Raw genomic sequence first — 19370 nt, 5'->3', positions numbered from 1 at the left:
GGTCAGGAGATCGAGACCATCCTGGCTAACACGGTGAAACCCCGTCTCTACTAAAAAATACAAAAAACTAGCCGGGCGAGGTGGCGGGCGCCTGTAGTCCCAGCTACTCAGGAGGCTGAGACAGGAGAATGGCCCGAACCCGGGAGGCGGAGCTTGCAGTGAGCTGAGATCTGGCCACTGCACTCCAGCCTGGGCGACAGAGCGAGACTCCGTCTCAAAAAAAAAAAAAAAAAAAAAAAAAAGAAGTATTTCCTGGCTGGGTGCGGAGGCTCACGCCTGGAATCCCAGCACTTTGGGAGGCCGAGGCGGGTGGATCAGCCGAGCCCAGGAGTTTGAGACCAGCAAAATTCCATCTCTACTAAAAATACAAAAAATTAGCCGGGCGTGGTGGTGCATGCCTGTAATCCCAGCTACTCAGGAGGCCTAGGCACAAGAATCACTTGAGCCGGGGAGGTGGAGGTTGCAGTGAACTAAGATCGCATCAAGAGACTCTGTCTTAAAAAAAAAAATTCTTTCCTTTCTTTTTAATATAAATGATTTAGTTGTAAGTTTATATAACTTAATTTGTGATCATGGCTGTGCAGAGCAAAAGTGGCTCTCCAGAGGGGGTGCAAGCCAGCTTCAGCCCACACCCAGCGTCTCCTCACCCTGACCAGCCCATAGCCCTTGAGGGACAGAGCCCAGGCTGAAGGTCTGACTCAGCGTAGGGTCAGAAAGTAGTGCCTCATGGGGAAGTCTCGACTTTGAGCATGTGAGGGCTGCTTCCTATCACCCCTAAGTCCCTGTCGCGTGTTTTGGTGGAAATTAGAATCACAATGAAAAGGCCATGAAAGTTGTAAGTTCTCCATCTTCATTTCGCAGGTGAGGACTGAGGACCAGAGAAGGGCAGTGAGTGGTCCAAGATTGCACAGCACATTAGAGATGTTGCTGTGATGAGTTCTAGGCCAGGCGCTCTTCCCAGCCCTCCCTGTCCTCTGAGCCACAGCCAACAGCCTGTCTTTGCCCAGGGCTTTCTGTGAGGCACAGTTGTTCTTTTTTTTGAGACAGTTTCACTCTTGTTGACCAGGCTGGAGTGCAATGGCGCGATCTCAGTTCACTGCAACCTCCGCCTCCTGAGTTCAAGCAGTTCTTCCACCTCAGCCTTCCGAGTAGCTGAGATTACAGGCATGTGCCACCATGCCCAGCTAATTTTGTATTTTTAGTAGAGAAGGGGTTTCACCATGTTGGTCAGGCTAGTCTTGAACTCCTGACCTCAGGTGATCCACCTGCCTCGGCCTCCCAAAGTGCTGGGATTACAGGCGTGAGCCACCGCGCCCTGCCGGCACAGTTGTTCTGCGTAAACCTTGCCTGTGTCTAGGCGCTAAGGAAGGAGGCCAATATCTGTTGATAACCAGGGAGTTTCAGTTCAGCGCGGGGCCAGTTCAAAGCACTTGCATCCTGACCAGTGGTGGCTACAAGAGAATCAGCTCCTGTAGCCCACCCAGGCCTGTGTTTCAGAGACTCCCCCGAATCCCACGTGCACATCAACCCCGACCGTCCTATGTGGATGTCACAGTGCTGGCTCCTATGACATCTTGGGACGTGGTGGAGATAAAATCAGATGACATATTGGGAATCTCTCTGTGGTTGTAGAACCAAAGCACTACAGGTGAGGGTTAAATCATCCTGTTGCACCAGAGAAGAGCACAGAGGAGTCAATACAATCTGAGAAGAGACTCTCACCTTCCTCATTGCCTCCCCTCTGGCCAGATCTGGTCTCCCAAGCAGCTCTCAAATGCACCACTTCTGCCTGTGAGCCTCGGCTCATGCTGAGCCTTCTTCCGGGAATGTCCTTCCTCCTCCTAATTCCTAATCCTTCCCCAAGCTCCAGTCAGGGTCTCCACCTCCTCCAGGAAGCCTTAGGTGACTACACCCTCTCACATGAGCTTTCCCTTCTCCAAGCGCCTCATCATTTCACTCTACTACTCTCTCCACCTCTTGGAGGCCTCCTGTCTCCCACCACGAGCACGTGGCCAACATGGAGACTATGAGCGCTGGAGGCCCAGATTTGCCTCAGTACAGTTTCAGACACCCCACCGTGCCTGGGGTCATTAATCATTCTCCCTTCCCTCTTCTCCAGCTGGCAAACTCCTATTTATCCTTTAAAGCCCTAGGTCCAATGTCCCCAACCCTGAAAACCCTGTCCGACTCTCCTGGGGAAGAGCTGCACACACATCCCCTGCTACCACTGCATCTGCTCATAATTCACCCACAAGAATGTACCAGGTGCCAACTTAATGGCAGGCACCAGGGGCACACGCTAGTGAAACAGAATCCCGCCCTACCCCAAGGAACCTACATGCTACCCTGTTAGGCAACACCAACCAAAGTCACAATTATTTGATTGAAAGCTGCCAAGATGCACTGCCAGCTTGCTCTGTTGCAAAGACGTTCTGCCTACTGAGTCATTTAATCCTCACGCAGGTGCTGTGGGTGCCAGCATTACCTTCTCGATCCCTCTGTGTGCTGACAGTGTCCTGGCTCACTCTGTCCCTGCGGATCTGTGATCTCTGGGGAGTGGGAGGAAGCAAAAATGATAGGCTCCTCCACCCCATTCTCTCTCCTAGTTCCCTTCCCGCTTTATTGCTTCCTCAGCACTCGCAAACTGCACACACTAATAAATGAGATCTCTCTCATTTATTCTCTGCTGCCCCCAGCCCCCCAGTGAGTTCTCCAGGCAGAGATCTGAGGTCTGTATCCCCACAGCCTAGGACAGTGCCTGGTAAACGGTGGCGACCCAGACATAGTTGTGAGAAGGAGTGCATCCCTCTCTCTTTTGCAGATGAGATCGCTGGGGTTCAGAGATGTCAAGCAGCTTGCCTGAGAGAAGTCACGCAGCTAATGAGCAGCAGAGCCCGATTCACACCAAGACAGCTGGCCCCAGGGCGTGTGTTTCTTGCCACTCGCTGCCTCGTGCCTTCTCTTTGTACTGCCGTCGTTTGTCACCCAACTGCCTCTGCACCTCGGTCACGCCACCCTTGAGGATGGGGGCTGGTACCTCCTTCATCTTACACCCATAGGACCCCAGACAGTGCCTTCCCCAGAGCGGTTTCTGCTAAATTCTGTTTAGCAGAATGTATTCACTCTGTTTGCAGAATGAATAAACAACCACATGAATGTGTAAGTATATTTCACAAACATTTGGTACTGATCATGGAGACGGAATGCTCCGTTTAAGTCCTGGGGCTCTGAAATTAGATGCTGTCTTTCAGGAGCGTGTATACTTTTGTAATAAGGCAAAAGCGAGGCACGATTCTTTTGCACACATGTGATGTGTCTTTTGCCTCTTGACTCACAGGCAAGGGTCCTTTTCGGGGGGTGAACCCCATCTGCCCACCACACAACTCAGACACACACGGATAGGAAGACGCCTGCCCTGCCAGGTTTTGGGACAGCACTTACAGGAGAAGGCAGTGTCCAGGGATCACCTCTCCTCAAGGCTGCCTCCCACCCACAGAGGCTGCCCCAGTCTCCCCATCCCAGGCACTTACACGGGATTTCTCGGCCAGCCTCGCAGGCAATGCCCGTTTCCAGATATTCTTGGCAGAGCTGGCGTGGAGCAGAAGTAGCGAGAGGCACAGAGCCTGGATGATCTGCCTCCTGCAGCTGCCCGGCCCCACGCTGGTTAAAGGCATTTCCTCACTGGGCAGCAACCTTCCAGACGCACACAGAAGAGGGGCCCCCTCACCGCGTGGGCCTGCGAGTGGGGACAGGAGCGTGCACAGCCTGCTGGACTTCCTTAGTTCCACCCAGCAGAGTCCCTCGGATCATGTGTCTGCATCCAGCACATGCCCCTTCCTCGATGGTGGCTGGCCTGCCCGGTTATTTTTAGCTTGCCCTATAACATCTGGCCCCAGAGGCTCCGACCAGGGCGTCTGCAGTCCAGGCAGCTCAGTGGGCGGTGGCAGCAGGAGGAGGGGGCACCGGCTTGCTTGGAGACGTGGCCGGGAGTGGCCTGTCACTCTCCACTCTCCATAATGAGCACTTCCTTGCAGGCTGGGGCGGTCTCCTCCCGAGGAGGTGTGCTTGATGCAGGGCTTGGGGCTGGACATGCAGGGGAGTGCAGCAGGATGGATGGGGGCTCGGCTGTTACCTTGTTCACATTTCAAGCTGGGCTGACAAACTATCTGCCCATAAAAGCTCCTTTGGAAGAGGCTGCTGGACGGGGACTGGCTGAGGGTGTGGCTGTGAGGAGACGACTCCCACCCTTGCACCCCCCAGGGTCCTCCTCTCTGATGTGGGCCTGTGGGTAGTTCCTCATAGCGTGTGTTTCTTGTGAGATTTAAATGAAATTGAGCACAAGAAGTGTGCTGTCACTGTCAGCCTGTGTATCTGCACATGTGTGCATATGTGTGTGCACGTGTGTGTGCATGTGCACGTGTGTGCTTTACAGGAATGTAGCACAGTGGGCTCAACATTTCACAAACTTTATATTCCCTTGTCTATTCTCAGCACCTCCAAGACAGATACTGGTTCTTTGTTTTGTTTTGTTTTTTGAGATGGATCTCGTTCTGTCGCCCAGGCTGGAGTGCAGTAGCATGATCACAGCTCACTACAACCTCTGCCTCCCGGGTTCAAGCGATTCTCCTGCGTCGGCCTTCCAAGTATCTGGGATTACAGGCATATGCCACCACGCCTGACTAATTTTTGTATTTTTAGTAGAGACTGGGTTTCACCATGCTGGCCAGGCTGGTCTCAAACTCCTGACCTTAAGTGATCTGCCCGCCTCGGCCTCTCAAAGTGCTGAGATTGCAGGCGTGAGCCACTGCACCTGGCCCCAAAACAGATACTGTTTTGATGCCCACTTTACAGATGAGGAAACAGAGGGGGCTGCCTGAGGTCATGCAACAGCAGCAGAGAGGAGGCTGGAACCCAGGTAGGTCAGACGCTGTGGCACCCCCTAGGTGAAGCAGAAGGGACCCAAGCACTAGGCTTGACGCAGCTGCCTGATCCCAGCTCAGCCTCTGTGAGACGCTGGAAAGCCTCTTGCTCACGGTCCTCAGTTCTTTCATCTGTAAAAGGGGCACGTGAAAGCACCTGCCTCATGAGGTTGATGTGGGGCTACAGGAGAGGGTGCCAGCCGTGCCCAACACTTGCACAGAGTGAGTGCTCGAGAAAGGTCGGTTCCTCCCTCCCTAGAGACCCTCACCCCCCACCCCCTGGCCAGCACAGCCTTTAGAATGCCCTGGGCAGGCCGGGCGCGGTGGCTCAAGGCTGTAATCCCAGCACTTTGGGAGGCCGAGGCGGGTGGATCACGAGGTCAGGAGATCGAGACCATCCTGGCTAACACGGTGAAACCCCGTCTCTACTAAAAAATACAAAAAACTAGCCGGGCGAGGTGGCAGGCGCCTGTAGTCCCAGCTACTCGGGAGGCTGAGGCAGGAGAATGGCATAAACCCGGGAGGCAGAGCTTGCAGTGAGCTGAGATCCGGCCACTGTACTCCAGTCTGGGCGACAGAGCGAGACTCCGTCTCAAAAAAAAAAAAAAAAGAATGCCCTGGGCAGGTACCATCAACCCCTCTCAGCCTTTTGGTGAATGACAATAGTAGCAAACACATATAGTCCATGTAGGTCAGGTGCGGTGGCTCACACTTGTAATCCTAGCACTTAGGGAGGCAGAGGATCCCTTGAGCCCAGGAGTTCAATACCAGTCTGGGCAACATAGTGAGACCCCATCTCTACAAAAAATACAAAATAAAAAACAGTAGCCAGCCGTGGTGATGCACACCTGTAGTCCCAGCTACTTGGGAGACTGAGACGGGAGGATCACCTGAGCTTGGGAGGTTGAGGCTGCAGTGAGCCGTGATCACTTTGGGAGGCCAAGGCGGGCAGAACACTTAAGATCAGGAGTTGGGGACCAGCCTGCCCAGCATGCTGAAACCCTGTCTCTACTAAAAATACAAAAATTAGCCAGGCATGGTGGCACATGCCTGTAATCCCAGCTACTTCTTAGGCTGAGGCAGGAGAATCACTTGAACCTGGGAGGCAGAGATTGCAGTGAGCCGTACCACTGTACTCTAGCCTGGGTCACAGAGCAAGACCCTATATCAAAACAAAACAAAACAAAACAAAACAAACAAACAACTTAAAAACCATCTAGTCTGTGGGTTAGACAATGTTTGAAGCACTTCCTGCATTTTAATGCATTTAGGTCTCCTATTAGCCTTATAAGCAGGTGCTGTCTAGGGCCCCATGCACAGAGTGGTTAAGACACTTGCCCAGTGAGCAATGCAAAATTTAAGTTCACCATCAGAGTCCTGTAAATGCAGGAACCCAAGAGTGAGAGTCTTTTTACATTTTAGACCCTAGATGCCTCCTTTGCCTCCCACTGGGGCCAGCCCTGGTCGTTACCTTACCCTAGATTCTAGAATATTCGTTCATTTCTTCATCGGGAAACTACTGGCTGAGCCCTTATGGGGGCCTTGTCCAGGGTGCTGTACTGCCTCTTCTTTCAGCTTTTTGGGACACAGTCTCAATGCCCCTCCCTGCAGGGTGAGGCTGTTTATTTAGAAGCCAGGAGTCACCCACATAGGTGATTTGGAGCTGCCACCCCTACCAGGACGACCTGGAACAGGTCCTGCCCCATCTCTGTGCCTCTGTTTTCTCATCTGTGAAACAGGGATAAGGAGCCAGAACCTACCCGCAGGTTTGCCACGAGGTCCAGCTGCACTTACGCGACTCTAGGCTTAGCCCATGCTTGCTGTTAGGAGATGTGCGTTCTGCGCCACCACCTCTTGGGCCTCCTCTACCCTCACCCTGTTGCCCAGGCAGAGTGCCACCCTTGGCCCAGGTTCCATTTGAGAAACTTCCTGCTCCTTGGAACCTGGGGTCTCGCACTCTCCTAAGGCAGCCAACGCCTCCCAAGTGGTTTTTGCTCATCCTCCATCTCCTCCACCTTCCCCTTAAAAGGTAGGCGTTTCCGGTTGATGTTACAGTCTTGGCCCATTTCCTGCCTTTCTCTCTCTCTCTCAATCCCTGGGTGGCCCCATTTCTGCCAAGAGTATGACTCCCCTCCCTCTGGGTAGATGAGGTTCTAAATGCCCTCTCTCAGCCTCCTTGCTGGGCAAGGCGCCAGCCCTGTGCCCCTGCAGCGCCCTCCACCTGGAATGGTTTTCCACCCAGCTGCGGCGTTCCTCACCCATCACCTCCTCCAGACTTTTGCTCACGTGTCATTTTCTTGCTGTGGTCCTCTCTGACCCCGGGATTGAAAACCACCATTTCCATACCACTGGGACTCACACTGCCCCTCTTGGTTTTATGCTTCTTCACGCTCATCTCCACCTGACAGATTCTGTATTTTACTGACTTTGCTTTCTGTATTTGTTGTCTATGTCTCCACACTAGGATGTCAGCTCCAAGGGGGCAGCTTTTGGGGATCTGTTTGTTCGCTTTGGAATCGCCGATGCCTAAGCAGTGCCTGGTACAAAGCAGACACTCAATAAAGACTGTGGAATGAAGAGTCATGCATAACACATTTCATCTGCCTGCTTGATGGCTCGATGTGGCTGTTGCTCTCTGACTGTACTTCCCTGTGAAACACGGTTGGTCCGAATTGAGATCTGTCATAAGAATAAAATGCAGACCAGATTTGGAAGACGTAGGAGCGCATGTGTCTTTATGACAGAATGAATTACTGTCCTTTGGGCATGTTCCCAGTCGTGGGATTGCTGGGTTGAATGGTAGTTCTACTTTAAGTTCTTCGAGAAATCTCCAAACTGCATTCCACAGTGGCTGAGCTAGTTTGCCTTCCCACCCACAGTGGATCTCGCTCTGTCGCCCAGGCTGGAGTGCAGTGGCGTAATCACAGCTCACTACAACCTCTGCCACCCGGGTTCAAGCAATTCTCCTGCCTTGGCGTTCCCTTTTCTCCACAGCCTTGCTAACATCTATTGTTGGCTGGAGACAGGAAAAAAAATGCCAACATTTCATTAGGAGTTTTTATGTTGGTTGTGCATTCAACTGTTAATGTTTATGCTATATTGGGTTAAATATAGTATGGTATTAAATTAACTGTACCTGTTTCTTTTTTGAGATGGGGTCTCACTATGTTGCCCAGGCTGATCTTGAACTCCTGGGCTCAAGCCATACACCCACCTCAGCCTCCCAAAGTGCTGGGATTACAGGTATGAGCCACTGCACCCAGCTTCATACCTGTTTCACATGGCTACTAGAAAATTTACAATTACACATGTGGCTTGCCTTAAGTTTCTACTAAGTGGTGCTGGTCTGAGATATCAAACTCCCTCTCTAAGATTCAATCCCCAAAGGACAGTAATTCATTCTATCATAAAGACAAGTGCACTCATATGTTTGTTACACAGTGCTATTCACAATGGCAAGGACGTGGAATCAACCTGAGTGCTCATCAGCAGCGGACTGGATAAAGAAAACGTGGTATCTGTACACCATGGAATACTGTGTAGCCATAACAAACAGCAAAATCATGCCCTTTGCAGCAAGGGCTCCAATGGATGGAGGTAGAGGCCATTATCCTAAGTGGCCCAATGCAGGAACAGAAAACCAAACACCACACGTTCTCACTTGTAAGCAGGAGCGAAACATTGCATACATATGAACATAAAGATGGAAACAACAGACACTGGGGTCCAGTAGATGGGAGAGGGGGGAAAGTGGACATGGGCTGAAGAGTCACCCGTTGGGCACTGGGACCCCAAGGCTCAGCAGCATGTAATTTACCCATGTCACAAATCTGCACATATATACCCTTTAATCTGTAATAAAAGTTGAAATTTTAAAAAAGAAGAACACAGACTCTGGAGCCAGCCTGCTTGGGTGTAGATACCTGCTCTGACACCTCCCAGCTGTATGACCTTGGGCAAGTGACCTGCCCTCTCTGTTCTTTGGGTGACTCATCTGTAACATGGGAGTAGCATACCTGTCTCACAGGGTTGTCGTGAGTGTTGAATGAATAGTATGTAGAAGACGGTTGTACATGTTCCTCTGTCCTCACTTGACCATAAACTTTTGAGGACAGGGCTGAGTGTTGTCCATCTCCGAAGCTTTCTTGGGGACATGGACAGGAACCTCTTTTAGTGAGCATTTCCTATATGCCTGGCACAGTGCTGGGCTCTTTAGATCACCATCTCCACTTCTCTTCATCATGCTCGCTCTGCTATAGCTTCTTCCTTGACAGCTTCCACCCCAGGGCCTTCGCACAGCCCCCCAGTTGCTCTCTCCCCAGACACCTGCTTAGCTGGTCCCTCAATTCCTTCCAGCCTGTGCTCCAATTTTGCTTTCTCAATGAGGCTTACCCCAACTGAACTTTTAAAATCACCATCTGTCTCTTTTACACCACTGTAAATTCCCAACCCCTTTTGTCCTGCTTTCTTTTTCCGTAATGTACTTATTATGTTTATCACTGATTGTCTCTTTCCCCGTGGTAGTCAGAATCATGGGCCCTTAAAAGATGTCCACATCCGAATCCCTAGGATCTGTGACCATATGGCCTTGCCTGGCAAAAGGGACTTTGCAGAAGGGATTAAATCAAAGATCTTGAGATGGGGAGAACATCCTGGATTATCTGGGTGGGACCAATGTAATCACGAGGGTCGTTATAAGAGGGAAGTAGAGAGTGAGAGTCAGAGAAGGAGATGAATGGTGGAAGTCGGGTGGGGGTGGAAGTCAAGGGAAAGTTGATTTGACACGGATGCTGTGGCTTTGGAGATGGAGGAAGGGACCAAGAGCCAAGGAATGCAGGCGGCCTCTGGAAGCTGGAAAAGTCAAGGGAAGTGATCCCCTAGAACCTCAGAGGGAGCACAGCCCTGCAAACCCCCAGAGTTTACCCCAGCAGGACTCAGATAGGACTTCTAATCAACAGAACTGTGAAATCATAGACTTGTGAACTTGTTGAGTTCACAATTGGTAAATTACATGATGCTGAGGCTTCAGATCCCAATGATCCCATCACCCAGGCCATAAGCAGAGCACCCAATGGGTGGTTCTTCAGCCCATCCCCCCTTTTCCTCCCTTCCCCATCTAGTGGTCCCCAGTGTCTATTATTCCCATCTTTACAATCACTTTTAGTCAATGTTTAGCTTCCACTTGGAAGTGAGAACATGTGATCTTTGGTTTTCTCTTCCTGCGTTAGGTCACTTAAGATCATAGCCTCCAGCTCCATCCATGTCACTAAGTTTATGGTCATTTGTTACAGCATCAAGAGGAAGGTCGTACTTTGGGAGGCTGAGGTGGGCAGATCACTTGAAGTCAGGAGTTCAAGACCAGCCTGGCCAACATGGGGAAACCCCATCTGTATGAAAAATACAAAAATTAGCTGGGTGTGGTGGTGGGAACCTGCAGTCCCAGTTACTCGGCAGGCTGAGGCAGAAGAATTGCTTGAACCTGGGAGGTAGAGTTGCAGTGAGCCAAGATGGCGCCACTGCACTCCAGCCTGGGCGACAGAGCCAGACTCTGTTAAAAATAAATAAATAATTAATTAAAAATTTTAAAAAAGAGGAAGGTCCTACATCCACAAGCGGGATATAGGCTCTGCAAGGTCAAGTATCTGCATCTCTTACTGCCTGCAACCCAGCGCCTTGCACAGGGACTGGGTGGCATCAGCCCTCAGTAAGTCCCAGACCAATGGACAGAATCAATGTCATCATCCTGGCCCCGTCAGGAATGATCCCTGTTCTATAAAGAAATGGAAGGCCACAGAATTTAGGTGCATTTTCCAAAGTCCGAGCTAGTGACTGAACTCCAAAGTGCTTTCCTCAATATACACAGGGCTTGGCACACATGAGGCACTCAATAAATGTCCTTCAATTGAGCTATCCACTCCGCAGCGGTGTTCAGACGACAGGGACCCAGGATGCCGAGCAGTGACTCTTCAGTTAATTTCTTGCAAACATTAACTTATAAAACCACCTCCTGAAGCCTTTGACACAAGAAAGGTAACTACTACTCGGAGAACACAGCAGTACTGCAGGTCTTGTGTGCGAGGAGAAAAGCTCCAAGAGGAGAAATAAACACAGAACAAATCTGCCAGGGAAACCAACTGCTTTCCTTTGATCAGCGACAAGGCAGGACTGCAGCCTGACAGCTGGGCTGGATGCTCCCAGCTGGGGCCTGAGGTTGCTCCCCAGGGCTTGCGTGCCATCATGATTTCAGGGCCACCACCCCTTCCCGGCTTCCCGCCAGGCTCAGAACTTTATGTCCCAAGTGGCAGAGGCCCTTCTAGTTTATCTGAGCTCTGGCAGCCTGAACTTGATCCCAACTTAGCGGGCAGTCCTCCTGGGGACTTACCAACTCATTACTGCAACTTCCTGCGGATCTGTGGGCGAGGTTTCCTCTGGGAAGGCCTTGGAACTGGCTGGGCCTCTCGTCTCCTCTGAGCTGGGGTTTGACCTGTGCTGCCGGCCAAAGGCTTCTGTCCCTCAGAAAAAGGAGGAAAATGTTATATTTATTTATTTATTTGTTTTATTTTATTTTTATTATTATGATTTTTGAGACAGAATCTCACTCTGTTGCCCAGGCTAGAGTGCAATGGCATGATCTCAGCTTACCACAACCTCCGCCTACTGGGTTCAAGCGATTCTCCTGCCTCAGTCTCCCAAGTAGCAGGGATTACAGGCAAGTGCCACCAAGCCTGGCTAATTTTGTATTTTTAGTAGAGATAGGATTTCTCCATGTTGGTCAGGCTGGTCTCGAACTCCCGACCTCAGGTGATCCGCCCACCTTGGCCTCCCAAAGGGCTGGGATTACAGGTGTGAGCCACCGTGCCTGGTTGTTATCTTTAAAAATATAAAGGGCACAAGTGCTTCGATGCCTTGCTTTAAGGAGGCAGAGGACATGCTCCTAGGTGTAGAGTCCAGGAAAACATCCTTACTGCCGATAAAATGCCCCGACCTGGTCACTGAGGCCTCACATTCCTTTCCCAGGGAGATAGAACCTTTTTTCCATAGTGATCAGATCATGCAAAGGGGACAGGCAGCATTAATTCACACTTCACACTAAAATGTGAATGACTTCCAGCAGAGAGAAACATACTGGCACGAGGAGGCGGAGCAGAGTACACCCATTCATTCATTCAAGTATATGAGTACTTACTATGTGTCATGCCTGAGGACACCAAGGAGAGTAAAACCAGGCCCAGCCACAGCCCCTCTAAGGCTCACTGCCACACGGAGGGGCCAGATATTAATCAGTATTTTTAATAATCACTCAGATGGTACCATTTCGTGCCACACATGGTTTTGAGGGCTTTAAAAATAATCACTCTAGCCGGGCATGGTGGCTCATGCCTGTAATCCCAGCACTTTAGGAGGCTGAGGGGAGCAGAACACATGAGGCCAGGAGTTCAAGACCAGCCTGACCAGCATGGTGAAACCCCCTCTCTACTAAAAATACAAAAATTAGCCAGGTGTGGTGGTGTGCGCCTGTAGTCCTAGCTACTCAGGAGGCTGAGGCAGGAGAATCACTTGAACCCAGGAGGCAGAGGTTGCAGTGAGCCAAGATTGTGCCACCGCACTCCAGTCTGGGCAACAAAGCAAGACTCTGTCTCAAGAAATAAATAAATATAACAAAATAAGAACATTCACTCATTTAACCTATTACAACTCTTCTAGGTGAGCACTATCATCACCCCCATTATACAGATAAGGAAACTGAGTCTTAGATTAACAATCAAGTGGTTTTAAAACATTCACCATTCATCCATCAAAACTCTGATAAGTAGGTTCTCCTACCATCCGCACTTTACAGACAAGGGATGAGAGTCAGAGAGATTAAGAATTTGTCAACTGAGCACAGTTCATCAGTGGCAGAGCTGGATTCGAACCCAGACACTGGTGTTCAGAACCTGTGCTTGAAACCCTTACATGATACGCGTATTATAGGAAGGTCAGGTGCAGTACGGGCACAGAGTAAGGGATTTGACCTAGCTGGAGGGATCATGGAGCTGAAGGCAAGAGAAGGGCTAGAGCCCGCTGGCCATGGGGAGGAGAGGAAGGAAGAGGCCGGCAGACCCTAGGTTTGGGCCTTGCTTGAGTGGTAGGATGGCACCATCCAAACAGAGGCACATTAGGTGACCAGCCCTAGCGCTTCTGCCTTTGCAGGCCCCTTTCTCTACTGAAAAAAGATGATTGATTCACAATCATCTTTTACAGGTGCATTGATTTAAAAGATGAATAATACAAGCTGGATTATATTCTTTTTTTCCACCCTATTTTAGAAAAATTAAAACACCTTCCCGGGCCCCTCCAAGTCTCACGGACCCTGGACACTGTGCCTGCTGTGTCTCTGAGAGGAATCAGCCCTGGATCCAACCACTGTGCTGTGTGACTTGAGGCCAGCCTTCACACTCTCTGAGCCAGGAAGTCAGGAAAATTAAAGGGGACAGTGTAGATCAGCCCAAAGGCCCTCAGCACTTAGGAGGTGCCTAATTCACAGCGGTTCCCTCCTCACTGTGGCCTTCGCAAAGAGCAGGGAGCAGGGATATGGGAAAGGCCCCTCCCATTGCACAACTGGCCTTTAGGCGGGCCCCGCCCAGCCCCGCTCCCGGCTGTGAATGGAAACAGATGTTCCCTGGGGCTGCCTTCTTAGAGAGCCAGACCTCGACCCCACTTCATCCCTGCTGCCCTGTTACTGACCTTCACTTATGGTCCTCTCCCCCTTCCCACACAGTCCTCCCAGGCAGGGGACTCGGAGTCGCTTCCTCACACTCCAAAGAGCCTGCTCTTCTCCCTCTCCCGCCCCCACAGGGTGCCCCACCCAGAGCCAGGCCACCCAGAAACTGAGCCCTGGGCTCGGGTCAGCACGGCCTCCCATGCTTCATTCTGCCATGTGGGGTTGCTGCAGGAAAACACGGTCGTCCTTCAAGCAGTAGGACGCCGGGAAACCAGGAGTGCGTGAGTCCAAAAGCCCAGCTGGCCTTGCCACCCTTCCCCCGACCAAACCCAGGCCCAGAACTTCAGCAGACGCAGCCCGTTCCAGCTGCAGGGGCTGGGCCTCTGCTGCTCTTCTATTGATTTTAAGCTCAGGACCTGGACGACCCCTAAAGTAGGGTTTGTGGCTCAGTCATTTGTTTTCATTTTTCCTCCAAAAGCAAATCTGATTGCGAGACCCGCCCCCACTCTCCCACCTCCCACGATGAAAACCTTGCCCCTGCCTTCTTAGGACAAAGGCCTTGAAAGACGCAGCCTTTTTCAGCCCAGCTGCACACTGACATCACCTGCAGCAGGTGCGTTTCAACAACACCCACAGCCGGGTTCACCCCACACCGAGTGAATCAGAATCCGACTCAGTTACATCCCAACCAGTTAGTTCCAAAGCTCACCCATGATTCTACTAAGCAGCCAGGGCCAGGAGGCCCAACAAATCTGGCCTCTCCCCAACCTGCCCCCACCCACTCGGTGCTCCCTCTCGCTCCTCCCAGCCCAGCACAATGACCCTCTCCGTGTGCCTACTCACCATGCACTCTTCGCCACACAGCCTTTGTGTATACCATTCTCACTCCCCAGGGCACTCTTCCCTGTTTTCTTTGCTGAAAAAATTGTTAAAACTTTTACATATCTCAGCCCTTAGCAAGACAGTTGGTCCCTTTCTCCTAGAAATGTTCCCTGATCTCCAGGCCAGCTCAGTTCCCCTAGAAAATACTTTCCTAGCCCCTTGTCCCACTGCTTGACAGCACCTGTGCAACCCCGAAGGTGGAAGTGACATTTTTTTCTGTCAGTGCCTGACTCTGCCACGGGACGGTAGGCACCCTAAGGACAGGGACTGAGTCTTTTTTTTCTTGTTTTTGTTTTCCTTCTCATCTACCGTGCACCTAGCACACACAGTAGCTCAGAGAATGTTCACCGAATGCATGCGTGGGTGCTCCTGCCCTGACTTTGCAGGGACCTCCTCAGACACCCAGCAACCTGAGGGTCATCCACTTCCCAGACCTGGTTGGCCTGGCCCCCGCATCTGCAGCAGCACAACGTTGCAAATGTACTAAATGCCATTGAATTTTACACTTTCCAACAGCGAACTTTTTGTTTTGGAGACGGAGTCTCGCTCTGTCTCGCCAAGGCTGGAGTGCAGTGCTATGATCTCGGCTTACTGCAGCTTCCCCATCCCGGTCGCAAGCGATTCTCCTACCTCAGCCTCCTGAGTATAGTAGCTGGGATTACAGGCACGCGCCACCACACCTGGCTAATTTTTGTATTTTTAGTAGAGATGGGGTTTTGCCATGTTGGCCAGGCTGGTCTCAAACTCCTGGCCTCCAGTGATCCGCCCGCCTTGGCTTCCCAAAGTGCTGGGATTACAGGTGGGAACCATGGTGCCCAGCTTACAATGAGTAACTTTTTGAGTTTTACTTCAATGAAAAATAAGGTAGAAAGTAAAAGGACCTGGCTAGCAGAAACTGATTTGAGGACTCCACGCCCCACACCCCAAGTCAGGGCAGGAAAACTAAGTGTCAGCCCCCCAATGTCATCACTTCTGTCAGTCCATCGCTAATCCTCCCCACCCCGCTGTGGTGGGCTGGTTGGGGGCTCAAGGTCCTCTGCTGTGGGTCAAAGTCAGACAATCCAGGAAGATGTTAGTGTTGGCTTCATAAAAGCTGATCCAGACAGAACCATTCAAAGCTGTCACTTGCCAGGAACGTCATTAACAAATAACCAACTCTAAGTCCAGAAAAGCTGGATGTCAGACCATCCCCCTGTGCTGATGCGTCTCCCAGGAGGTGGGCTTGCAATTTCACAAGCTCTTCCCAGAGGACACCAACTTTCCAGAAAAGTAACTGCTTCCCACCTTCCTACACACCAGCTCCACCTGTGTTTCTGGGGATGCCCCACGGCGGGCCCTGGTGATGAGGGGTAGGGGTCCTGGTAGGCGAGGTGACCTGGACAAAATGTGAGTGGGATCCCTCCGTCATGAAGGGGGCCATCAGTCGGAAGGCAAAGATCATGAAGACCGATGCTGTAAGGACACAAAAGCCTAAGAAAGCCTAGGAAAGTGACTTGAGACATGTTAGGGAATTGGAAAACCCCCTTAAGACAGGGCGTGAAGGAGCGGTGTCCAGGGGGTGACTTCTAAACCCACAGAGGAGAGGAAGCTGGCCAGTCACGTAAGTGGAGGCCGTGGTGGAAGGAATTTCCCAGACACCTGCCCCTGGTCCTAATACCTGCTGGACTGGAAACTCATGAGGGTCTTGAGGGGCAGGAAGGCTCTTCCTGGATCCAGAGATGAGTGGAGAAATTGAAGGGCAATGGCAGCAGGGTTTCAAAGCCAGTCCCTCCTTAGTGGTGATGGCAGCTGATATCCCAACAGCCAACCAGGTATTCCTTCCCCCTCTTATTGGTGATTGGTTCAGGAATCAGTCTGTCGTCCGATTTGGACCAATGAGGTGGGAGGGATGTCAGGTTAGCAGCTTCTGGGAAAGTGGTCCTCATATCTCAGAGATGCAGGAAAGTGATGGTTCAGGTGCACATCTGGACTTTACTCAGTAGGGATACGATGCCCAGATCTGCAGCAGCCACTCTGTGACTGTGAGGAAAGCCAGAGTGTGAGACCAACACTGAAATGATGGTGTTTGGCAGTGGGAGGACAAGCCGGGGGGCGGGGGGACGACCCTGAGTCCTTGGTGACATCGCTGAGCTGTTGAATTTAGTCAGTCTCGGAGCCAGCCTACCTCTGGACTTCTTGCTACATGGGACAAACTAATCTTCTTTAGGGTTAAGCTAGTTGAGTTGAGCTTTTTGTTGCCGACCACCAAATACATCCTGACTGATACACACCACGTTCTCATCCAGCCGGACTGATGAGCAGCTGTGAAAGCAGAAGGGAAAAGGGAAAAGGGAGTGAAGTGACTCATATTTCATGAGCAACTACTGTGTGCCCTACCCTGTAGGTCTCTCCTTAATCCTCTTTCCAGCCCTTTGAGGTACATATTACTATTGTGTCCCCACTTAACAGAAGAGAAAACCGAGGCTGAGAGGTGAAGACACTGCCTGATTCCACCCAGTGGGACTGGGATGTGAACCCAGGTCCACTTATGCACCTGGCCAACCTGCTTTCCGGAGAACAGTGACAGAGCTGCCCTGGCAGGGAAGGGAAGCCTCAGCTTGAGCTGAGCCATCTTTTTCTGGGAATATCCCTTGTTACCTAAGAGCTGAGGACACTGACCTGCCTGATGATCCACAGCCATCCAGAGCCAGGAGCCCACCCAAGAGAGATCAGGAGCTCAACTTGATGCCATTCAACCATGGACCGCACTGTCACGACCTGCATGGAGACTCCTCATGGAACCCCTCCTTCTTCCTTCCTGGAGGTCAGTGACAGCTTGGAGTGATCCATGGGACAGCAGAGCACACTGAGCTCTCTGATGCCCTTCCTGGCAGGGACCTTGGGGAACACGTTAGCATGGCAGGAGTTTAAAAAAATAAGAGAGAAAGAAAGAGTCCTTGATCCTTATTATGCAGCTCCTGGTGCAAATAAATCTATTGCTTGCAAAAACAAGCTGTCCGATAATAAATCACAGTGTGATGGGCGCATAAATCTGGAACTCAAGCTCCCAGCCGCTGCCCGGCCAGGCATGCAGGGCTCACACACAGCAGGCCTGTGGGAAAGGTGACAGCCCCCGCCCAGGCCCACGCACCTGCTCAGCCTCTCCCCTTCCTCAAGAACCGGCTTCCCGTGGTTTCTCTAATGCTTATTTTTTATTTTATTTATTTATTTTTCAGATGGAGTTTTGCTCTTGTCACCTAGGCTGGAGTGCAGTGGCACGATATCAGCCCACTGCAACCTCCACCTCCCGGGTTCAAGCGATTCTCCTGCCTCACCCTCCCAAGTAGCTGGGATTACAGGCTCCCACCACCATGCCCGGCTAATTTTTATATTTTTAGGAGAGACAGGGTTTCACTGTGTTGGCCAGGCTGGTCTCGAACTCCTGACCTCAGATGATCCACCCCCCGCTTGACCTCCCAAAGTGCTGGGATTATGGGTATGAGCCACTGCACCTGGCCTATATTTTCATTCTTCTAATAACAAAGGCACAGGTTTTTTATTAATCAGTGGGAAAACGGAAACAACCTTGGATATTGAAAACAGAGGAGATGCAGAGAATTGGCTATACAAGGAAGAGAAGGGCCAAGAAACCACAAAAGGGGTGACAAGGCAACCCAGAGATGAATGGCAAGAAGTGCTACCCCATCTGCAGGGTGAGCAACAAACAGAGGAGGGGGCATTTCTACCAGCCAGGATCTAGGGCTACAGGAGGAAGCTGGCAGCCTGCCCGGTAAAGCTGGGGCCATGGAGGGTACATGGCCCCTGGGAAACCCCATCCAAGGAGAGACCTGTCCAGAGAGGTGGGGAGAAATGCCCTGGCTTCCCTCTTCCTCCCCTTCAGCCTCCCCACAATGCTGCCTATTGGCTGAGCCTAGTGACAGAAGGAGAGCCAGGGACACACTGCTTGCAAGAGGCAGTCCCTTTGTGATGTCCTGCAGAGCAGGAGTGGGGGAAGGGAAGGGAAGGGACAGCAGACTCAGGAGCAGCACATGTATTCACTGCAAAATACATGCCCTCCCTGCTCAAAAAGGTTACCATCTTTATTTTCTCTCTCCCTTTCTTCTTCTTCCCACCCACCCCGCCTCCCCGCCTGCCTCAACTGGATCAAAAGCTGATAGCTTCCAAAGTGATGGCAGAAATTTTCCATTCATTTAGTAAGTAAATAGTTACTGAGCATCTGCCATGTGCTGGGTACTGAGACTCAGAGAGGTCAAAGACAAGGTCGCTGCTCCCTTGGACTTTGCATTCTAAGGGGGAGTGGGGATGTGACACAATAAACAGGAAAGAAATGAACAAACAAGATAACCCCCACACAGTGGTGAGTGCTATGAAGAAAATAAAAGCAAGTGGTGAGTGATGAGAACGGCTTGTGTAGAGTGGGGGGCAGGGAGGCCCTCCCTGAGCAGCTGACATCCTAGTCAAGACTGGAAGGATGAAAAGGAGTTCTCTTGCAGAGAGAAGTAAAGGCATATCCAGGCAGGGGGCATGGCAGGTGCAAAGACCCTGAGGTGCATGGCCCTGTGTTCAAGCCCCAGCCCTGCTGCTTCCCATAAATGAGACTTGAGGCAAGTGTGTGAGTTCTCCAAGCCTCAGTTCCCTCCCCATCAAATGGGATAATAGCCATACCTGCTGCACAGGAGTGCTATGCAAATTAAAAATGACTACCCATGAAAAGAAAAACAGCCCAGTGAAAACTAAGACATTGATCACTATCATCTCCATCCACAAATCACATCGGTCCTTCCCACAAAGCAAGCTCCTGTTGACTCTGATGTTTGTTGCCAGCATTTTAAGCAAACCATGTCTCTAAATCAGGAGAGCAGAAA

At 51.2% G+C, this 19370-nt stretch overlaps 1 protein-coding gene across 5 annotated transcripts in view; it reads right to left on the bottom strand.

Moving 5' to 3' along the window:
• LOC105496773 (WAP four-disulfide core domain 1) overlaps positions 1-17402 on the bottom strand; it is a 47650-nt gene extending 30248 nt beyond the window's left edge. Inside the window, exons 1-3 of one of the 5 annotated variants that reach the window (XR_011616628.1) lie at positions 17164-17402; positions 14467-14539; positions 11302-11431 (exon numbers count right to left, since the gene is read on the bottom strand). Coding sequence is in view for 4 of the 5 variants with exons in the window: in XM_011767369.2 (XP_011765671.1) it covers positions 11302-11431; positions 14467-14539; positions 17164-17185 (225 nt within the window). In the remaining variant the exon portion in view is untranslated. Of the gene's footprint in view, positions 1-3530; positions 4176-11301; positions 11432-14466; positions 14540-16162; positions 16313-17163 lie in introns of those variants that run through there. The other 4 variants (XM_011767369.2, XM_011767367.3, XM_071085027.1 and 1 more) reach the window with 4 other exon arrangements.
• Between the last annotated feature and the right edge of the window lie 1968 nt (positions 17403-19370).

This window comes from Macaca nemestrina, chromosome 18, assembly GCF_043159975.1.
Source record: "Macaca nemestrina isolate mMacNem1 chromosome 18, mMacNem.hap1, whole genome shotgun sequence".
Lineage (NCBI taxonomy): Eukaryota > Metazoa > Chordata > Mammalia > Primates > Cercopithecidae > Macaca > Macaca nemestrina.
The sequence above is the reverse complement of the archived record's forward strand: the minus strand, read 5'-3'. Positions and strand labels throughout refer to the sequence as shown.